At 41.0% G+C, this 23,495-nt stretch overlaps 2 protein-coding genes and 3 pseudogenes across 4 annotated transcripts in view; 2 read left to right on the top strand and 3 right to left on the bottom strand.

The window, feature by feature from the left end:
* The window catches only part of LOC130870861 (cytochrome P450 3A11-like), a 33,866-nt gene extending 32,378 nt beyond the window's left edge, over window positions 1-1,488 (bottom strand). The window contains exons 1-2 of the mRNA XM_057763767.1: window positions 1,360-1,488; window positions 305-398 (exon numbers count right to left, since the gene is read on the bottom strand). Coding sequence (XP_057619750.1) covers window positions 305-398; window positions 1,360-1,430 — 165 coding nt within the window. The 5' untranslated portion in view covers window positions 1,431-1,488. The remainder of the gene's footprint in view (window positions 1-304; window positions 399-1,359) is intronic.
* A 7,682-nt stretch (window positions 1,489-9,170) lies between these two features.
* Window positions 9,171-10,175, bottom strand: LOC130870854 (S-adenosylmethionine decarboxylase proenzyme 1-like). Of its 3 annotated transcripts, none has more exons than XM_057763760.1 (2): window positions 10,060-10,175; window positions 9,171-9,972 (listed from the first exon to the last, which is right to left on the bottom strand). In XM_057763760.1, the coding sequence occupies exons 1-2, from the start codon at window positions 10,173-10,175 to the stop codon at window positions 9,171-9,173; spliced, it is 918 nt and encodes a 305-aa protein (XP_057619743.1). The 3 variants fall into 3 exon arrangements, with proteins under 3 accessions (XP_057619743.1, XP_057619744.1, XP_057619742.1); XM_057763761.1 differs by having other exon boundaries at window positions 9,171-9,706; window positions 10,067-10,175; XM_057763759.1 differs by having other exon boundaries at window positions 9,171-10,175.
* Window positions 10,176-13,535: 3,360 nt separating this feature from the next.
* On the bottom strand, window positions 13,536-14,171 carry LOC130870857 (60S ribosomal protein L15-like; annotated as a pseudogene).
* Window positions 14,172-19,037: 4,866 nt separating this feature from the next.
* Window positions 19,038-19,277, top strand: LOC130870860 (cyclin-dependent kinases regulatory subunit 1-like; annotated as a pseudogene).
* Window positions 19,278-22,713: 3,436 nt separating this feature from the next.
* LOC130872354 (U6 spliceosomal RNA) lies at window positions 22,714-22,813 on the top strand (annotated as a pseudogene).
* The last annotated feature ends 682 nt before the right edge of the window (window positions 22,814-23,495 follow it).

Genomic DNA, 23,495 nt, shown 5'->3' with positions numbered 1-23,495 from the left:
GTGAAGAGCAATCAAGAAGACATCCAGTACAGCCTCTGGCCTCTACATGCACACGTATATCCATGCATAGGGACCTGAACACATATGGGCACTCATGCACATGTAAATACAGGCATACACACTATAAACACACACACAAACATTTGATAGTTTTAAGTTGGCAATAGAGCCCTAAAAAATCACTGAACATTCTCTAGTATCATGAGAATACACAGTATGAGGACCTAAAATCATGTTATTATTTCCTATCAAGGAGCATTTAACAGAACTAAACCATTTTTGTCCAACAGGAATCAACACTTACCTCGTAGTAATTCATCAGAGTTCCTAAAAATGGCAGAGGTTTGGGTCCAGGAATTCCCTGTTTCTTAAAAACATCATGGTTACGGGTCCCGTATCTATAGAGTGAAACAGAAAGTCTTGTGACCACACATACAGCAGAGAGGAGATAAACATGACCGAAGCCAAATCACGAAACATACCAACAACTTGGCTGTCCCTTCAGATCCCAGAGCTTAGGGACAGGGTGAGGGGTCCAGTGTACATGGCAGCCCATGGTTTGTATACGCTCCTACTGAGTTCTGGTGGGTCTAGGGATAACCTGAAAGTCACCCAGGTCAGACCAAGACTAAATCTTATCAGAAACCCCCTCAGCTCAGCAAGAGGGAGTTGAAAGTGTGTATGTGTGCCCAGCAGATCTGCATAACATAAATATGAACTTTAATAGTTAGTGTCACTGGGCCTTTAATACAGTAGTAGAGTGCTTGACTAGCACATATAGGCTCTGGTTTGAGACCTCTTTCTGCCAAAAATAAAAATGCAAAATGAACACAATTATTTCATCTCAAGCCTTCAAGATGACTGCACAGGTAAAGGGATTGACTTCCAAGTTTGACAGCCTTAGTCTGACCCACAGGATCCCCTAATAGGAGAGAAAAGACTCCCCAAAATTTTCTGTGACACACACACACACACACACACACACACACACACACACACACACACACACCTGTCTCACGTGCTTCCTCTATTCCCATTAAATAAAAACATGCAATTTCAAAGTTTTTTACAAGAGTTAATTTTAACTTCTGTTATCACGTTTTATAATTGTATTCTGGTGCCTGTGGAAGGCATTAGGTCCCCTGGGACTGTAGTTACAGATGAAGTGAGCCATATGTGGATAGCAGGATTCTAGCCTGGGTCGTCTAGAAGAGCAATCAGTGCTCTTAACCACTGAGCCATCTCTCCAGCCCCTGCTTTCTTTGTCACTTTTGACCTTGCACTCAGTACCAGAATACAGGTCTGAATACAACCCCAACCAGAGGACACCGTGGAAGAGGAACTTTGGTGGTTACTCACCGGTATAGGAGCACCAGGCTGATTACCAGGAGCACCCAGGTTTCCAGTGAGAGAATTGAAGTCAGGTCCATCGTTGCTTGGTGTCAGCAATGTGCCCCTCTGTTTTCTCCCTCTAGCTGTGTGCTACCCTTTGCAGGGCTTCTCTTCCACTAATGGTGCTGAAATGTGCCCAGCCTGGGGTGTTTATACTCTGGGAAGATGTGGTGCATGACCGGGACTTTGGTCTCCTGGATAGATCATGAAGTTCATCACAGCCTATTTTGATCTTCTGTGAGTTAACATTCTGTGTGTAGTCAATACACAATGTTGTCTTTTCAGGAAGACCAAAGGTTATTTTTTTTTTAAATCAAAAATTCAAGCAAATTTATTGACATAAATTCCCTTTCATCAAGGATGGTTTATTTCAAAAACACATGATACAAAGCCAAAATTGTTCTATCTGTGTACAGATCTTTAGAGAATGTCTTTCTTTTTCCCTGTAAGATACTTCATTATTTTTCAGAACTCAATTTAGAAAAAAAAATAGTCTCTTTGAATTTGTCTTCACCTGTGCCCCTAAGAAATACAACCACTTCTCCTGAGGTATGTCTCCTTCACATGCATCTCCTTCCCTCTAGCCCAGCACTGAGGGTCTTCCCGTACAGAAACTTTACTAGATTGTGAGAATATTCTGGCAACAGTCTCCCAATATGTAATAGAGTGGTAACTCAGTCCTGTCAACTTGGGCAGGGGAGAGGTGTTGGGTCGAGCAGGTTCCAATTATGTGTTAAAATGTCTTTGATTAGTTTCTAGTAAACGTTAGGAGACCTCTTTTTGAGTGATGAGAATGTTCTAAAACTCACTGCCTGTGTAGCTTGTTTAACCACATAGAACCACATGTAAAACATTGAAAATTACTCTGTGAATGGATAAATCATGCAGTGTATGAATATGTGTGTATTCATATTCTGATGAATTGCTTAACTCTGATGTATTGCTTAAAATTTTTATTTTTATTTGAGACCAATGATGTTTGTTTGTTTGAGAAGAAGAAAATCTAGGAGTAGTGATAAAAATCAGATGGGAGAGTGGCATCTCAGCAGTCACAAAGCCCTAGCTCCATCCCCAGCACCACATAATTGGTGGTACACTTCTGCAATGCCAGAACTCAGGGAGTAGACGCAGGGGGACCCCGCGTTCAAAGAGGAAATTCAAAGCTGCATAAGAAGTTTGAGACCAGCCTGGGGCATATGACACCCTGTCTTGGGGAACACAAACCACCAACAAAACCAAATTCTTCGACTCCTTCAATATACCAAAATTTATTACCTGCTGCTCCATGCTAGTGGTCATTATGAATGAGACAGACCTTACCACTTCCTGCTGAACTGTTTGTAATGATTGTTCTGTCTCTTTAAGAGACAAGACAAGCCCACTCCCTTCCTGCTTGCAGCCTCAGAGCCCCACTTTCTCTTCTTCCTGTCCCCTCTCTTGGAGAGGCAGCCTCTCTCTCTCTCTCTCTCTCTCTCTCTCTCTCTCTCTCTCTCTCTCTCCTCCGTCCCTCCCTCCCTGTCTCCCTCCCTCCCTCCCTCCCTCCCTCCCTCCCTCCCTCCCTCCCTCCCTCTCTCTCTCTCTCTCTCTCCTTCCTTTTTTCCTTCCCCTCCATAATCCACCTAATAAATGTCTGACTTTACTCTGTATGGTATGTTTATCTGTCTCTCTCGCCCAACTTCCACAGTCACATGGAGACCTGCCACGTGGTCTCTTGTGCCATCCCTGCTTGGAACTGGCCACTTTGGGGATCCCAGCAGCTTGCAGGAAACCCATCTGCATGGTGTGCCTATCTGTCTGTCCCTTGCCCACCTGCCACCCACATGGCTAGCCAGTTGCTGGGGACGTCCAGGGGACCAGCCACCTTTGTTTGTTGACCTGCTGCTGGTCTCGACTCTGCAGCAAGCTGCCAGGACCCGTAGCAAACCCATAATACTGTTGACACCTAACAGGTCCTGGGTGAGAGGGAGGCATTGTATGCATTTGTGTGTTAGCCACTGGTGAGTGGTGAGTCCACAGGCTCTAATGGACAGTTCTAAACCCCCGGACACACTGATGGCACTAGTTAAAGCCTGTAGGATCAGAAGAAATCATGAATATGGGAAAGAGATTTGCAGGGAGGAAGGAAGATTGACAAGGTTGGGAGGGAAATAAGTGAGAGTGGGGAAAATTAGCCAGAATTCATTATATACAGGTTTTCAGACAACAAAATTTATTAAGTAAAAATAAGTGCTGTACTCTGGGTTGGGGATGTAGCTCAGTTGAGAGAGTTCTTGCCTAGTACTCAGAAAGTCCTAGGCTGGATCACCAACACCACAGAACATGGCCGGGTGGTGGTTCTAATCCCTCCACTCCAGAGGTAGAGACAGCAAGATCAGAAGTTCAAGACTTAGCCAAGTTCAAGACATTCTTGGCTACTTAGCAAGTCTGAGACTAACCTGGACTACAGTGATAGGTCCTGTATTAAAAATAAAAAAAAAAACACATAGCCCTCCAATAAGGATATCAATGTTGTTCCCAGATTACGACTCCCCAGAGAGACCACCATAAACCACAGAAGACCAGACTGTAAAAAGCAAGGTTTTTATTGCAAGGTATCTCAGAATCCATCTCCAACACCCAATCGCAGCGAGGTAGAGAGGATTTAAGAGTTTCTTTGTGGGGTTTGCTCTTTTAAAGGCAAAAATCACAAGCAGCCCTTCTGGGTGGTGGTGGGGGTGGGGGTTTGGCATGGATGTAAGGGCTTTGCTTTCTCTCCCATCCTGTTTAGTCAATTTGTTCTTTGTTTTCAGTGCAAGTCACCCTGTCCCTGAGTCAGGCCATCTTTATTAGCCACATGGCTGGGCATCCTTGTGCTTTCCAACATCCAAGGCCAATATCTTTCTGGGAACATGAAGTTAGTCTGCGGTTACTGATTTTAAAAATTCTGGTAGGAAATTCCTTCTCGTCCCTTTAAGAATAAGGTATGATAGAGGGGCTCCCAGGTGCCCAGGGCATTGTCCCCAGTTAGTTCCTTGGGTAGCTGAGGATAGGGAACCTGAAATGGCCCTATCTTATAGCCATACTGATGAATATCTTGCATATCACCATAGAACCTTCATCTGGCGATGGATGGAGATAGAGACAGAGTCCCACAATGGAGCACCGGAACAAGTTCCCAAGGTCCCAATGAGGAGCAGAAGGAGGGAGAACATGAGCAAGGAAGTCAGGACCCTGAGGGGCGCACCCACCCACTGAGACAGTGGAGCTGATCTATTGGGAGCTCACCAAGACCAGCTGGATTGTGACTGAAAAAGAATCGGATAAAACAGACTCTCTGAACATGGCGGACAATGAGGGCTGATGAGAAGCCAAGGACAATGGCACTGGGTTTTGATCCTACTTCATGTTCTGGCTTTGTGGGAGCCTAGCCAGTTTGGATGTTCACCTTCCTAGACCTGGATGGAGGGGGAGGACCTTGGACTTTCCACAGGGCAGGGAACCCTGATAGCTCTTCGGACTGGAGAGAGAGGGGGAGAGGAGTTGGGGGAGGGAGAGAGGAGGGGGAGGGAAATGGGAGGCTGGGAGGCGGCGGAAATTTTTTTTTCAATAAAAAAAAAAAAGAATAAGGTATGAGGGTCTCACATCAGTATACAGAGACTCCAGGTTTTTCAATATACAACATTATATACAGCATTTTTATAGTTGTATATTTTAATATACAGTATCGCATCTACATGCTCTCTTTTTTGTTTGTTGATTATTGATTTAAAAATTTATTTTTTATTTTTACATACCTACTCCAGTTTCTCCTTATCCTGCCCTCCAGCCTCCCCCTTCCCATATTTATCTTCTCTTCAGGTGGGGCAAAGCTTTTCTTGGGGAGTCAATAAAGTCTGGCATACTAGGATTTGACAGCATCAAGCCCCTTCCCCCCGTTTCAAGGCTGAGCAAGGTATCCCACCAAAGGGAATGGGCTCCAAAAAGTCAGTTCATGCATCTGGCATAGGTCCTGGTGCCACTGCTAGCTCCCCCTTAACATAACTGTCACCCACATTCAGAGTGCCTAATTCAGTCCTGTGCAGGTCCCCCAGTCAGTCTATAGTCTGTGAGCTCCCACTAGCTCAGTTCAGCTGTCTCTGTGGTTTTCCCCATCATGCTCCTGACCCCCTTGTTCATATGATCCCTCCTCTGCCTCTTCAAATGATCTCCATGAGCTCAGCCCTGTTGAAAAAAAAGTACATGGTCCTTCAATAAGGAAATCAGTAGAGAGAGACTCCAGATTTTTAAATATACAGTATTATATGCATTATATACAGTATTTTTACATATATTTACATGTATATTTTAGTATATACTATTTTATCTACATGTTCTCTATATAATTTCATTCTGTGGATGTAAACAAACAAATGCTGCTGGGGATATAGCTCAGTAGAGGACATGAGCAGCATGCATGATGTTCTAGATTCAATCCCCTTTAGCAGGGGAAAATAATCCCAAATCCACTAAGTTGAGACAGCATTGGTAAAACTTTGGGTGGGTAAGACAGCTTGGCTGGTAAAGGTGCTTGCTCCAAAACCTGATGACCTGAGGTTGACCCTGGGACCCACATGGTGGGAATAGAGAATCAATTCCTGCAGGATGTCTTCTGACCTTCCCGCCCTGCACGCCATGGCACAGTCAGACACACAAAGAAAGAACAAATAATATAAAAAATTAAAATAGCACCAAAACAATGTACTCCGTTATTTTCCCTGTAGAGAAAAACCATGTACATGGGTTAAAGCATATACCTGTCCAACACACTGACCAGGTAATGACTGTTGGCATGGAATCCAAGTGCTGTGGCCATGTCCTATGATGAGCAGGGCAGATGGCTGGAAATGGGCCTAAGGCTTCATACTTCCTGGAGAAGTTACTAACACCCAGTTCTTTCTCATTACTCTGGTCCTATTTATCACTCAGAATCTCTCAAGTCCTCCAGCTCAATCAGGCTCCAAGAGCTCCTGATTGTATTATGGAGCACTAAGAAAGAAGGATTTTACAGAATTCAACAACCATTGTGGCTTTGTGGTCTAAAGATTACATTATTTTATCAACTGGAGTAAAGAGTGTGGAAGATCACTCAACTGCAAGTGCATGCACACATGTGCACCCTATGCCAATAAAGCTTACATCAGACAATGATATCTAAAGTTTACTGTTCTATGTACTTTGCTCACATTATTTGATAGCATCCATTTCTCAAACCCATGAGTATTGCTCTATCACAAGTGAACAAACTATGTCCAAATGATCAATATTCATCTCAGGTTAAGTAATTAATCTCTAATGCAACAAGGATCCAAGAGATCATGTGGCTGCAAAGCTCACAGTCTCCATCTTTTTTATTTGCAATTTTGAAGAAAAAAATGCATCATCACCCTTACTCTCTTTCCTCCCATTCCTCCACTCCATGTCAATATTATAACCTCTTTGTAATTATTATGATTACACATATATAAGCATAAATATATAAAAACAACATGTGGGTTCATTTAATGTGGCTTGTTTGCATGTTTGCAGGGCTGACCACTTGGTACCAGACAATCAATTAAGAGACCCATCCCTAGGGAAGACTAACTCTCCCTCTCGCAGCAGTTATTAATTGCCTATAGGTCATCATCTAAGGGTGAGTTTTGTGAGATTCCCCTGTCTGTATTAGCATGTCTATTAGTGATGCCAGTGTTCAAATCTTGTTAAGGTAACAATATTGTTGTTATATCATGGGTGTTACTTCCTACCATTTCTAGGAGATACCATCTTTTTTTTTTTTTTTTTACTAGACAATTAAGCAAACTTTTATTGAAGTTTACATTGTGGTACAGAAATACATTTCAACCGATTAAAAGTCCAACACCAATGAAGAAATTATGGCACCAAAACTTCCCCTCTTGCAATCAAACTAGGATCAATATCTAATCTACAGTTTGTTTTCTAGGCTTCTTTCCACACAAACCTGTTCAAACTTCAATATTAGAATTCATAATTCTATAAGATGGGAGAATCAGACCACAAACCAACAAAATCTACTGGGTTACAAAGTTCAGCTTAAATAAGCACTGGCTCTCCAAATAGCAGTCCAAAACATTAGCTGCTGTGCTCACTATAGAACCACACTGATAAAGCTGATTGGAGGCTTCCCCAACGAAGCCTTCAATCAACAGCATGCTTAAAGTAAAAATCCAGACAGTGTTCCAACGACTTGATTCCAAACCAAGTAGATTCTATGTTTAGAAATGCTAAAAAAGTGTTTCATTATAAATACAGAAGGAATAAGACATCACTGTGTCAGTCCAGAAACACCAAGAAAACAGTACAAGGGCAATAAATAGGAAATTTTAGTCCATTTTGCTCTTCTCCCAGCTGTTTATATACCACAATATCTGCAATTGCCACTGACATGCCAACTCTTGAAAGCCTGTATTTCTAGCCCCAGCCCCACTGACTATCTGTGTGTGCATATACGTTTACTATCTGGACAGTCCTCACTCTGGGCAGCCTTTCATTTGGTCATGTGAACAGCATGGTAAAGGAAGACCACACAGGAAAAGGTGAAGTCAGAACAGCTGACATGCATCACACACAAAAATACAAGTTCTAAGTCACAGATAGAAATGCCACAGATTCTGTTTTGAATCAAATTTTCCTTTTAGTAGAAACTAATGGCAACAGGTTAAAAGTTGACAGTGCGTACTGAGGTCAGAATGTCTAGGATTGACTATCTGCTTGACTTGGTGGACTTACTTCCTCCTGTCACTACTTAACAAGTTAGTGAAGGCATGGCAGGCACTCCATGAGAGCTAATTCAAGTACACTGCATAGCCTACTGTTTCCACTGAGTCTTTAATGAGTTCTCCCTGCTAACCCACCCCTGGAGACAAAATGCTTCTTATTTGATACATTCAGTTTTGTCATTTGTCTTCCACAGTTCAAGTCAATAAGAAGACATTATGTCTTAAAAAAAAAAAAGGTCAGAGACCATCTTCGAAATCCCCCAACTTGACGGGGGGATATTTTAAGTCCAGTGTAATAGTGTATTGCTTTAATTGGGGGGTGGGATGGGCGTGAATTGAGAGAAGAGGGAAAGACTTTGGTGACAGAAAGAAATCAATCACAGGATTATAAATGCAAGAACAACTATTAAAACAGTAGAACACAAAACAGTCACTGGAATCGTCATTTTCTTACAAGGACTCAACTTGTGAAAGAAAAACTTTAATTGCCATTGCATAAAACACCTGAATGAAGTAAAAATTGGTTTTGAATAACATTAGTAGAGAATATGCTCTAGAAAGTGGAGGTAACTGGATGTAAAAACTCTGGCAGCAATTTAATAGAACAGTCACAGATGTTCAGTTGAGGCCAGCATCTAATGAGGACGAAAGCCTTGTCTGTGGGGGATTTTGGATGATGCCTGCAGAAATATTACACTGCGCATACACCAAATTGAATCATTTTCACAAGTGTTGTAGAGATTCATACAGTCAAAGTTCTTTTCCGCATGCACTTCAGTTCCACAGCAAGAGTGGCATAGAACACCTAAACACAGAAGAGAGCATTCATGTAAGATATCTAACTCCTTGATAGAATAATGCATACACTTCAAAATGATTACACTATCATTACATCTAGGGCTTTCTGCAACTATAAGGAGGTGGTCATGGAGAACACAGCCCCCAGTATCAAAATCTAGAAAGCAGCCACCACCTCCTGTGTGTCTTCTCTTTTTGCGTTTTTTTCTTCTTCACTTTTCTTAATCAACTGTGCTGTTGTTGCTGCTTCTTAGCAAAACTGGTAAAAACAAAACTGTAATCATTGAACATAGCACTCTGGCAATCAAGACGTTTAAAACCTTCAATCTTCTGGGGTGAAGAAGGCACTGTGCGACTTTTAGAACTCTGATTAACAAACAAGGTGGTCACAAATTTTCCCGGCTTGAAGACTTCCACAACCTTCCTGACCAGGTCATCATAGGAGGTCTGGCTTAAGTTTGTTTCAAAGCTAACATAAGAGAGTTCTGGTTCTGGAGTGATGTGAATAGTCCAATATGTTCCATGCGATTTCATTCCATTCACCGAGTAGCCACAAGGATTGAACAGTGTGGCATCAATGACAGAACCTGGTATCAGGTCACGAATTCCACTCTCACGAGTGACATCCTTTGCAGTAACACCATCTTTCATGTAGAACTGGTCCATAACTGCTGGGTCAAGCTCACTCATCAGAATTTCCAGGGTTTGATCTGGCTGACTGATTACTCGGCTCTCTGGGAAATCCAAAGTATACAAGTACCAACAGTCAGAATTCATACGTCCCATACAACATGCTGCTCCATTTGGGAAAATCGCATTAAGAAACTCGATTTCTTCCTGGAAATTCCGGTGTGGGTATCCTTGGTGAGAAGGCTTCATGAAATTCTTATGAGAATAAAGGAAGCTTTGAATTGAGTCAAACCCACTGTAATCCCTAGCAAGCTTCAACAGGGGCACCAGTGCTTTCAGTAAGAGGGTGCTACCACATGTCTTCAGAATGAAACGTCTCTTGGAGACGAACATGCAACTCTCACTGAGTACATAAGCTTCCTGCTTGTCAGTCTTTGTCACACTTATGATTGAGCACTGCACATCCTTCAAAAGGACATCCCACTCAGATCTTGGGAGAGTGCGAAGATTCCCAGATCCCTGTCTGGCGTCGGACTGCTGCCTGGAGAACCAGACCTCCAGCAGTTTCTTGGTCCCTTGGAAAAAATGTGCAGCTTTCATCACCGTGAGACTAGCGAACAACCAACAACCGCAGAAAATCAACTAAATTAAATCTCTTCTCCCGCTGCTCCCGCCGCCGCTGTGGATTGTTCCAGCTGTGTTACTAAAGTTCAGGTTCCTTTTTTTTTTTGCTATAATTTTATATTAACTTTTTTTTTAAAGGACTAATAAAATTTTCCCAGCTATTTTTGTGAGCAAAAGTTGAATGTGAGTCTGTTGGAAATAGAGGCAGATACAGTTCAGTCTCTTGTAGTCTGCTGCTTTCCCGTTGGAGAGAGTTGAGCGAGCGTTAGCTAATGTCGCCGGCCATACTGTGTAAGCTAGGAGACACCATCTTATAGTAGACTTCCTGGTCCTCTGACTCTTACAATGTTACTGTTTTCTCTTTCTCAATATCCTTGAGACTTAGGTGGGTTGTGCCCTAGATGTCAGGGTCTTCATCTTTCACAGACTCAGCCCTGCCCAATGACATATAGGATTAGTGGGGGAAACAGCAGCTCATCCCAGGCCTTCCCAATGGGAATGGAATACTCGGAGCTCTGCCCTCTAATCAGGGACAAGATAAGGACCTCCAGCAAGCCCACAGTGAGGGCAGGAGGAAGGGAAGGCAGGAATTCCATGCTGTCCTTTAGCCAAAAAGATAAGCCCTTCTTTAGATTTTATACCAAAGAAAACCCTCAAGGAAATCCACATGAACGGTTAATTTCCAATCCTCCTCAGAGACTCTTGTCACTGACATGTGCACAGCACCTCACAGCTTGTAAGTTCCTTCACACTCTCTCTGTGGTCCTCATGACAAGTCCCTGACATAAGCATGCTGTTCTAGTCCCCATGCTGGGACTGATGCCATGGCTCAGTGGTTAAGAGCACTGGCTGCTCTTGAAGATGGGCCCAGGTTCAATTCTGAACTCCCACAGCTGGCTTACAATGGTATGTAACTCCAGTTCTGGAGTTTTTGGTCACCTATTGGCCTCCAGATATGTATGTGTGCCTCCAGGTATGTGTGTGGTGCACAAATATCCATGAACGTGAGACACCCACACACATTTAATCCCCTTGTTAGAGACCTACAGCTAGGGAGCTTATACAAGGTGACTATATATATGTATATATATATATATGATAAAAAATATATTTTGTATATATGATAAAAGCCAAACAATTCCATAATATCACTTCAACCCCTGAGACTTCATAAGGAGCACACCATGCTCAGCAATATTAGAACTTGCTCCAAATCAAACCTACAAAAAAGAGGATACCAAAGGGAAATGTGCATGTCTTTCATGTGAGAATCAGGGCAACCCCCCCACTCATCAAAAATCCTAAGCATAATAATAACAACAAAACAAACCCAGTAACAAGGGTTCAAGATGACACTCTGTGATAAGCTGGACTCCACCCAAGCTCAAGTATGCTTAGCAAAGAAAACAGTGTTAATATAAGCTGTCATATTAACATTGAAAGGCAATGTTACAGTCTGGCACAATAGCTCAAGGGGTAAAGTCACATGTCACCAAACCAAACAATGTGAGTTCAATTCCCAGCACCCATTGGATGGTATGAGGGAGTGTATTCCTTCAGGCTGTCTTCTGGTCTCAACAGCCCACACACATATGCACTCACACATAAATAAGTAAGTATGAGGTAAATATGTTTGTAAAGAATTGAGGGAGCTGGAGAGATGGCTCAGCACATAGAGCTCTTGCTGACGATACAGACGACCGGAATTGGGATCTCAGCACCCATGTCATGTGGCTCACATCTGCCTTAACATAAGTTCCAGTGGGAACTGAACTACCTCTGCAGGTACTGCACACACACACACACACACATAAACACACACACAGATACACACAGTCTCACACATTCATAGTCATGGATACATTCTCATGCATGCAGGCACACCCAGTGCACAGAACATATGCTCACTCAATACACACACTCACTCACACACACTGTATCTCTCTCACATTCAAACACTAATAATGATTCATTAAATAATAAAAAGTTATGTCTTCCCAGCAGTTCTGTAAATAAATCTAATAGTGAACAAGTATGTGTGTTTACAATTAAACTGTTATATCTCATTAATCTAACAAAGTATCCTTTAAAAATATAAAGAAAGGGTCTGGAGAGATGGCTCAGTGGTTAAGAGCACTCCCTGCTCTTTCAAAGGTCCTGAGTTCAATTCCCAGCAACCACATGGTGGCTCACAACCATCTGTGATGAGATCTGGTGCCCTCTTCTGGCCTGCAAGCATATATGCAGGCAGAATACTGTATACATAAATACATACATACATAAATAAATCTAAAAAAAATATAAAGAAAACATTCTTTTTCTATTTTCTTGTGAGTTTTACACATGAGTATTGAATTGAGATCAATTTCATCTTACTCTCTCCTCCCTCCAAGTCCTCCAATTACCCCATCCCCTCTCAACTTCATGACTTAATCACACTAAGTCCACTTAGTGTTGCTCATGTGTACATCAGTTTAGGGATGATCACTGTCAGGAGTGTCAACTCACAACCCACAAGCCACACACAGCCAAGAGTAACACTGAATTCAGCCCCCAAATTCATAAACTTATTCGAGGCATTGTAAGTTTGGGGTTTGAGGAATAATACAATTTCTTGTAACTCAATTTTTGGTTTGAAGGCATGACTTTTGTAGATGACAATGTTGTCATACAATGTCAAAAAGCTGAACTCAAATGCACTATTTGACACTTTCACCATTAGTATATCCAGCTTTTTTCTCTGGACCTCTCCCACCAGCAACTTTCAAAACCAACCCATCATTTTAACAGAAAGTCTCTCAGTTGGCTTTTTGCTGTCAAAGTTTGGCTTCATTTCGCAAGTCCACTGTGTCATGCCAGAGTTTCCAGGAGGCAAAGTTTAAAAATCATTAACGAAAATAAACATTTGTTCTATCTCCCTACTCTGCTTGAACTCAACTAATATCAAGGCAGCCAGGGGCAGGGGAAATGAGTGTATCCAGAAGGTCATTTGCCCAGGATGAATTGAGTTCTTAAGTTAAAGCTCTAGACTATTAACTAGGACAAGGGTTCTCTTGGTAATTAGCAAATAGAAATAATCCACCATAGAAAGTCAGAAAACTCCAATCACTTGTTATATTTTCTTTAAACTACATTCACTTGTTTATTGGAGAGTCATGCCATGGTGCATGTGGAGGTCAGGAGGTAATGTTAAGGAGTTATTTCTTGACAGCATGTGATCCCTAGGGACAGATCAAGTCTCTATGTTTGGAAGCAATTGTCTTTACCACTGAGCCACATCACCACCTCCACACTTTTATTTTTTTTTGACGGTCCTCCATTGTTTATTGAGTATGAATTGTACAAACATTACGTGTATTAGCGGTAACGGTGGAGCTGCAGAGTGTTGCGCCTTCTCCAGGCTGCACGGCGAGAGCCACCAATAGTGTGGTGGAACTTGTGGCCCTTTCCAAGGCCACGGCTCTTGCGGCCTGCAGATGTCAGCCCACGCATCTCTCTGTGCTTGTGGACCGGTTTGGTGATCCATTGGGTGTCAGGGTTTCTTCTGATAGCTTTATGGAATGGATCGATGAGGATAACCTCAAAAAATTTGTATGTGGAATCTTCACCAACCCAGTAAGAATTCAGGACTCTCAGAGCCCCACAGTGGAGTCCAGCTCTCTCCTCAGCAACAGACTGAAGGCTTCGGGCAAACTTTAGCTGGTTCACACCATGATGGACAGGCTTGCCGTAGGTCGCACCTTTGGGCACCCGGCGTTTGCGGCCACCATGGCGGACGCTAATCCTGTATATGACTTAACCTTGCTTGGCCTTGTAGCCCAGCCTCTGCGCTTTGTCGGGCTGGGTGGGGCAGGGAGCCCGGTGCAGCGCGGACAGTTGGCGCTACTGCCAGCAGCGGACTCTCAGCAGGAAGCGCATCACATCTGACTGCTTCTTCTGCCACAGCTCCTGGATGTACTTGTACGCACCCATCTTGGCTCACCTGATGGCTGCCGCCAGAAGAAAGGAAGAAGCCTTTCTCCCACAATCCCTTTTGTCCCTCCACACTTTTTAATACAACAAAATTATGCAATAACATAGTTGTCTAAATTGGGGTTTCTATTGCTGTGCAGAGACATCATGAGCATGGCAACTCTTAGAAAGGAAAATCATGTAATTGTGGTGGCTTCTATTTTCAGAGATTTAGTCCCTTATCATCATGGTGCAACATGGTGGTGTTCAGGCAGTCATGGTGCTGGAAATGGAGCTAAGATTTCTACCTCTTGACTTGTAGACACCAAGAAAGGATCTGTCTCAGTGGGTGTGGCTTGAGCATATTTGAGACTTCAAATCCCACCTCTACAGTGACAGACTTCCTCCAACAAGATCCCACCTACTCCAACAAGGCCACATCTCCTAATACCTCTCCCTTTGGGATTATGGGGGCCAATTACACTGAAGCTACCACAGCTTTATAAGTTTCAATTTGGCACAGCCTAGAGTCAAATGAGGAAGCACTCTCAGTAAAGATATTGTCCAGATCATACTGGCCTATGGGTACATCTTGGGAGATTGTCATTTTAATTAATGTAATAGAGTTCAACCAGTTTTGGGAAGCATCATTCCCCAGACAAATGAGAAAACTAAGTTTGAGTCTGAGCCCTCCAGCTAGCAACATTCCTCTATGGCTTCTCCTAAAGTTCCTGCTTGAGTTCCTGCCCTGACTTTCTTCAGTGATGGTCAGTAGCCTATAAGCATAAATAAAAATTGTTTCTTCCCGAAGTTGCTTTTGTTCAGATTGCTTTATCACAATAATGGAAAGGAAGCCAGAATGATAGCCCAGAATAGCAGAAGACTCACTCTGTAGTCAAGGCTGCTCTCAAACTTGTGGTTCTCTTCCTCAGCCTCTCATGTTCTGGCATTATAGCCTATAGTAACCTCACCTAAATTACATCTACTTTGCATTCAACTGTACAGGAAGCCCAAGGAAACAAGTGGTTATGGTGCTTGTTGCCCACAGTGACTTTTCCAGGGTTTCTTCCCAGCCTATATCAAGTTCCGGTACTATAGTCTTATCTTGTGGTTCTCTTTAGAACCTGAACCTCTTCTGTTTGTCCAAATTGAGTCTTCACTTGCCCTGGGCTTGGATTCATCTGTGGGGATATACAGTAAGATGACGTATGAACAAGACCAGCACCAAGAGAGCCACCGGGTCAGGCATGGCGATATAAGGCTTTAATCCTTCCTCAAGATCTAGTAATACCACTTTTGGGTATATATCCACAGGATGCTCAATCGTGCCACAAGGACATGTACTCAACTATGTTCACAAGAGCATTGTTTGTCATAGCCAGAACCTGGAAACACCTGAAATGCCCCTTGACCAAAGAATGGATAAGGAAAATGTGGTACATTTACACAATGGAGTACTACATGTCAGAAAACAACAACAACATCTTGAATTTTGCAGGCAAATGGATGGAGTTAGAAATCATCATTTTGAGTGAAGTAACTCAGACACAGAAAGACAATTATCACATGTACTCACTCATAAGTGGTTTTTCAACATAAAACAAATAAAACCAGCCCACAAATCACTATGCCAGAGAATTAATACATAGATCTAATCTACATGAGAAGTAGGAAATGACAAGATCTCCTGAGTAAATTTGGTGCATGAGGATCTTGGGGGAGGGTTGAAAGGGATGGGAGAGGCAAGGAAGAGAACAGAGAAAAATGTAGCACTCAACAAAAATCAAAAAATAATAAAAAAGATGACTAGTAAAAAATGTACTCTGATTTAGCTACATAAGATTGTGAGAAAACATGATAGAGAAAATTCTATCTTGACTGTGTGACTGCATAATCTTCAACATAATTAAAAAGCTCAAACAAAAGGGAGAGATATATTGGAAATCTGGTAGTCATTGTATCTAGGGAAAGCATTAGATAAGCATGAGAATGAAAAGTTGTTTCTCACTGTATGTAGAGTAATGGCCAAATGTTTTAGTTGTTTGTTCAAGGTGTCTAGACCTTAAAAAATCATAATAGAGAAAGGTGATTTTTTTTAATGATTTCTCTCCAGCCCCAACAAATGAAATTTTTAAGTCTAGATGTGTATATGTGGGAGTTGCTTACCATTTTTGTGATTTTTCATATTTAAAATACTGAAAGGAAAGGGAGAGATGGACCATGATTAAGAGCACACATTGTTCTTGCAGAGGACCTGAGTTTGGTTCCTATCACCCACACTGGATAACACTCAACCAACTGTAACTACAACTTCAGTGGTATCCAATACCTTTGGGCCCCATAGTCATCAGCACTCATGTGAATACACACAAACACATGCACATATACAAAATAAAAGTACTAAAAATAGATGTTCAAAAATAAAATGTTGGGGTAGAGAGATGGCTCAGCAGTTAAGAATACTGGTAGCTCTTTCAGAGGACCCAGGTTTAATTTTTAGCACCCACACGGCAGTTCACACTGGTCTATAACTCCAGTTCCAGGGCTTCTGACACTCTCACACAGACATACACATGCAGCCAAAACATCAATGGACATAAAGTAAAAATAAAATTTTATTTTGAGCCTAGTCTTTAACAGAAGGACCATCCCTCTAGCCCATTATTTTATTTTCAAACAGGATCCATCTTTCTGCTGCATACAAGAAACATACCCCAAACTCAAAGGCAGACATTACCTCGGAGTAAAGAGTTGGGAAAAGATTTTCCAGTCAAATGGACCTAAGAAACAATTTGGTGTATCTATGCTAGTATCTCATGAAATAGACTTTAAACTAAAATCAATCAAAATGATAGAGTAGGACACTTTATGCTCATCACAGGAAAAATTCACAAAGATGAATTCTCAACTCTAAACATCTATGCCCTAAATACAAAAGCACCCAGATATGTAAAAGAAGCATTACTAAAGCCTAAATTGGACATCAAATCTCACACACAAACAGTAAGAGACGTCAACACCCCACTCTCATCAATGGACAGGTCTGTCAGATACCAACTTTACAGAGAAATAAGAGAATAAATATCATGACTCAAACAGATTTAATAGACATCTATGGAACATTTCATTCAAACACAAAAGAATACATCTTCTTCTCAGCACCTTATGGAACCTTCCTTAAAACTGACCACACACATGGTCACAAGCAAACATCAACAGATATAAAAAAATTGGAATACCCACCTGTATCTCATCGGATCACTATGGCTTAACGTTCAGATTCAACAACACTAACTGCAGAAAGTCTACAAACTCATGGAAAATAAACAATGCTCAACTGAATCACCCTGGTGTCAAGGAAGAAATTATAAAAGAAATTAAAGACTTCCTAGAATTCAACAAGAAAGAGTGCACAACATATCCAAACCTCTGGGATACAATTAAAGTGACATTAAGAGGAAAATTCATAGCATTAAGTGCCTACATAAAGAATCTGGAGAAATCTCACGTTAGTGACTTAACAGCACACCCGAAAGCTTTAAAACAAAAAGAAACAGATTTATGCAAGCAGAGTAGATGACAAAAAATAATCAAATTGAGGACTGAAATAAGTAAAATAGAAACAAAGGAAGCAATACATAGAATCAGTGAAGCAAAGAGTTGGTTCTTTGAGAAAATCAACAAGATAGGCAAGCCCTTATCCAAACTAACCAGAAGGCAGAGAGAGAATATCCAAATGAACAAAATCAGAAAATAAAGAAATAACAACAGACACTGAGGAAATGCAAAGAATCATTAGGTCATACTTTGAAAGCATATATTCTACAAAATTGAACAATATGAAAGAAATGGACAATTTTCTGATGAGTTACTACATACCACAACTAAATCGAGACCAGATAAACAACTTAAATAGACCTATAACCTCTAAGGAAATAGAAGCAGTCATCAAAAGTCTCCCAACCAAAAACAAACAAGCAAGCAAAAAAACCAGGGCCAGATGATTGCAGCGCAGAATTCTACCAAAACTTCCAAGAAGAGCTAATACTTATTATACTCCTCAATGTGTTCCACACAATAAAAATAGAAGGAACATTGCCAAACTCTTTATATGAAGCTACAGTTACCCTGATACCAAAAGCACATAAAGACTTAACAAGGAAAGAGAATTACAGACCAATCACCCTCATGAACATGCAAAAATACTCAATATAATAATGGCAAACCAAATCCAAGGACACATTAAATCCACCTACCATAATTAAGTTGGCCTCATCTCAGATGCAGGGATGGTTCAACATGTAAAAATCTGTCAATATAATCCACCATGTAAATAAGCTGAAAGAAAAAGAACTTGTGATCATATCACTAGATGCCGAAAAGCCTTTGCCAAAATCCTACACCCCTTTCTGATAAGGGTCTTGGAGATATAAGGACCGTATATAAACATAATAAAAGTAATATACAGCAAGCTAACATCAAACTAAATGGAGAGAACTCAAAGCAATTATACTAAAACTCTTCCCATTACCCCTCACCCTCTCACTTTCATGACTTCATGACTTCTTCCTGCTAAGCCAACTTATTGTTGCTCCTGTGTACACCAGTTTAGGGATGATCACTTTCAGGTGTACTAGCTCATAGACCACAAGCCACACACAGCCAGAGTAACTCTGAATTCAGTCCCCCAATCATAAACTTATTCAAAACTTTGAAGTTTGGGGTTTGGGGAAAAATACAATTTCTTGTAACTCATTTTTTGGTTTGAAGGCATGAATTTTTTAGATGACTATGTTGTCAAACAATGTCAAAAAGTTGGACTTGGAGCTGCTGCGGGTTGTCTGGATGCCAGCAGAAAGGGTCTGAGCATCCCTGAGCAGAACAGTCATGTTTCACAAACAAATTTACTATTCAGACAAATAAGAAGATGAGGTGTTCGAGTACCAGGTATGTTATGTTGCCCAAGGGAATAGTCAAGCTGGTCCCTAAAACCCATTTGATGTCTGAATCTGAATGGAGAAATCTTGGTGTTCAGCAGAGTCAGGGATGGGTTCATTATATGATCCATGACCAGAACCCCACATCTTATTGTTTTGGTGGCCACTACCCAAGAAGCGAAAAAAATGAAGCTGGCAAGCCACCTTTCAGTCACAAGCTTTACACAGCTGTCCTTGCTTCCTACCATCTTTCGGATGGTGTGATTATGTTGCTTTCTTATTTCTCACTTTGATATTTAAAGGATGTTTGTTCAATACACTGTTTGAAGTGCTGGGACCTGCTTTGCTTCTTGAGTTGAGCCACCAATGCCACAACCCTGTCAGATGAATGTGACTTCAAAGCCCTAGTGTGTGCTGTATCCAGCAGGCCATATTAGCCAGCTCTCAAAAGCATGTGAAATCAGATCATGGCTGTTACAGAACAGTGGGAATTTGCTGCTGTGGTTTTTACTATTGGGTGTTGCATTTATGGTGACTTATAGATTTATATTTCAGTATTTTGGAAACCCTCCATTTTATCTGATAAATCTCTTCCATGTTACAAGCCTTGATTAAAGGAAGTTTTTATAATTTAAAGCTGTGGTTATAAGATTATCCTGTCTCCATGTTATTGTGTGCCTCCTCTATTCCCTCTGAGCCATCTGCCCTCCTGAAACCAAGGTGATATTATGGAATCATTCTGGTTCTGTGCCTTTTGGGTGGGTGGTGAAACATGGCTCTTTGCAGAAAGGAGCTTTACTTGGATATTGTAATAACAAATTTATAATCTATTTTAACTGGGCTTATTGTAAAATATTTGTTGAGGGGCTGGAGAGATGGCTCAACAATTAAGAGCATTGGCTGCTCTTCCAAAGGACCCAGATTCAATTTCCAGAACCCTCATGGCAGCTCACAACTGTCTATTACCCCAGTTCCAGGGGATCTGACACCCTCATACAGATATACACGCTGGCAAATCACAAGACACATTAAATAAATAATTCTTTAAAAAAAGTTGGACTCAAATACACTATTTGACACTTTTAACGTTAACACATCCAGCTTGTTTCTCTGGATCTCTCCCACCCAGAAACTTTTCAAAACTGATTCATCATTTTAACAGAAAGTCTCTCAGTTGACTTTTCAGTCAAAGCTTGTCTTCATTTCACAAGTCCATTGTGTCATGCCAGAATAATCAGGAGGCAAAGTTTGAAAATCACTGAAGAAAATAAACATTTGCTCTACCTCCCTATTTGCTTGAACTCAACTAATACCAATGCAGCCAGGGGCAGGGTAAATGAGTGTATCCAGAAAGTCATTTACCCAGCATAAACTGGGTTCTTAAGTTAAAGTTCTAGACCATTAACTGAGACAAGGGCTCTCTTGGTAATTAGCAAACAGAAATAATCCACCATAGAAAGTCAGAAAACTCCAATCACTTGTTATATTTTCTTTAAACTACATTGACTTGTTTATTGGAGAGTCATGCCATGGTGCATGTGGAGGTCAGAAGACAATGTTGAGGAGTTATTTCTTGACTTTCACCATGTGATTCCCAGGGACAGATCAAGTCCCTAAGTGTGGAAGTGCCGTGGACTGACTCTCTTGGAGATTGAAGACCGAGGGAGAACAGGGGTGAAGGCTTAGGAGAACCCAGGATTCGGCGAATGACAGACAGACACAACTCTAATGAGATTTGAATCTGCTGCAACTTTACTAAAATTCAAGCATCACTTTTAAGAGATTACAGAAGGAAGTTGGCAGACATAAAAGTTTCCATAGAAAATGATTACAGACAATTAATTATTCTTAACAAATCTTGTGGTCAGGGCCAGGTGGGCAGAGCCTTTCTTTGAAATTCGTCTCACACCACTAACTAACTGTGCTTTCTCATGGCCCTAAATCATATCTGCCCTCAAGGTAACCAAGGTAACCCAAACACCATTCTTCAGGATTCCATCCTCAGGGTTTGTTTCAATATTGAATGACTGACTTCATGTTATCAAGAATAGCCTGCCTTTCTTTCCTATCTAAAATGCACCAGGGGTTTCTCATTCTGGCTAGCCTCTCCATAAATGGTAACTCATGCCATTCCATACATTTTCCTTCATAATTTACCCATCTTCTACCAAATCTCCTATCATGAGCTCTTTCTGTTCTAGGGTATCTGTAAATTCCCCCAGAGAGTGAGCCAGAGTCTTAATCATAACATTAATGGCCTGAATCAAGGGAGGGAACTGACGCATCAGTTCCTCCGTATTCAAGGAGCTGTTGGAAAGGTTTTTCTGGTTCCTTGAACAGACTAAGTTTTTGTCAAGAGAAAAATAGAACAGAAGCAGAGTCAATGCAAGAAACCATCGCCAAGAACAAAGTGAACAAGATCGTTGAGGCTGATCAGGCACCTCAACTCGAGCAGACTGCCAGGGAACTGCCGGGGGCCAAGCTCCGGGAAGCAAAAGCCCCTCATTTTGAGACGGCCACCACCTGAGAGGCATTTTGTCACACAGGCGGGACAGCTATGGATGTGGCATGGAAGCACTAGTCTTTTCCCTTATTCCACATCACCACCTCCACACTTTTTTAATATAACAAAATTATGCATTAGAATAGTACTCTAATGTGTACATATTCCACACTTTCTTTATCCATTCTTTCATTGAGGGGCATCTAGGTTGTTTTCAGGTTCTGGCTATTACAAATAATGCTGCTATGAACATAGTTGAACAAATGCTTTTGTAGTATGATTGAGCATCTTTTGGAAAGGATGGACTTGTATAGCTATTGATTTAAAAGATTATTTTTTACTATACCTTTATGAGAAAAAGACAGAGAAAAATTTGCCTTCATAGTACCTCCTTATAATAGTTTTCAGCTTGCTATGAGATACCAATGGAAGATTCTCCAACAGAGAAGGTTAAATAGCCACACCCTGTGCCAATATTTCGTACTGCAGCCTTTGGAAATGATGCAAAAGCAATTCCGTCAATCTATAGTTCCCATTATATGGATGACATCTAACTAACTGATTCAAGCATAGATATTTTAGAAAGATTGTTTGTAGATGTAAAGAATATTTTGCCTTGTTTGAGATTACAAATTACTCCTTAAAAGATATGAAAAGGAGATTCTATTAATTATTTAAGATATAGAAAAGGTTGACAAAAAATCAGACCCTCAAAGGTGCAAACAAAGAGAGATCAATTGTAGACTCTTAATGACTTTTGAAGATTGCTAGTAGAAATTTACTATTTAATATCTGGCTCACTATTGGGGTGAAAATGATGAGCTGAGTAATTTGTTCAAAACCTTAGATGGGAACCAGGACTTAAATATTCCAAGAGAATTATCAGCTGAAGCCGAGAGAAATTGGTGGAAAAAAAATTACAAGATGTACATCTGGATCATTTGAATCCAGAGTTTTATTACATTCTGATTATTTTACCCACTAAGCATATTATTTATGGAAGATTAATGCAGAAGAAACATATTATCTTCGAATAAATCTTTTTACCACATAAACTGAGTAAAGAGTTAGAAACTCATTTGACAGAGGTCTCTGAATTGATTATAAAAGGAAAATACAGTTCTTGCTTTGGCAGCACATATCCTAAAATTGGAACCACACAGATATTAGCATGGCCTCTGGGCAAGGATGACACACAAATTCGTGAAGCATTCCCTATTTTTATCCAACATTCTGCATTTTACAATAAACACACCTCAGCCACAAAAACAGACATTACCTCAGAGTAAAGGGTTGGGAAATGTTTTTTCAATCAAACGGACCTAAGAAACAAGCAGGTTTGGCTATACTAATATATAACAAAATTGACTTCAAAATAAAATCAATCATAAGAGATGGAGAAGGACACTTTATACTCATTACAGGAACAGTTCATCAGGATGAAGTCTCAAACCTGAATATCTATGCCCCTAATATAAAAGCACACACATATGAAAAAGAAACATTACTGGAACTCAAGGCACACATCAAACCCCACACACTAATAGTAGGAGACTTCAGCACTCCTCTCTCACCAATGGACAGGACAACCACACAGAAACCTAACAGAGAAATAAGAAAACTAACAGAGGTAATGAATCACATGGACTTAATAGACATCTATAGAACATTCCACCCAAATACAAAAAATACACCTTCTTCTCAGCATCTCATGGAACCTTCTTGAAAATTGATCACATACTCAGTAACAACACAAACATCCACAGATACAAAAAATTGTAGTAACCACCTCTGTCTTATTGGATCACCATGGAATAAAGTTAGAATTTAACAACAATTCTACCCCCAGAAAGAGTACAAACTCATGGAAACTGAACAGTCATCTACTGAACCACCCCTGGGTCA

Source organism: Chionomys nivalis, chromosome 3 (assembly GCF_950005125.1).
Source record: "Chionomys nivalis chromosome 3, mChiNiv1.1, whole genome shotgun sequence".
In the NCBI taxonomy this organism is placed as follows: domain Eukaryota; kingdom Metazoa; phylum Chordata; class Mammalia; order Rodentia; family Cricetidae; genus Chionomys; species Chionomys nivalis.
Note: the sequence above shows the minus strand (reverse complement) of the source record. Positions and strands in the feature narration are given on the sequence as shown.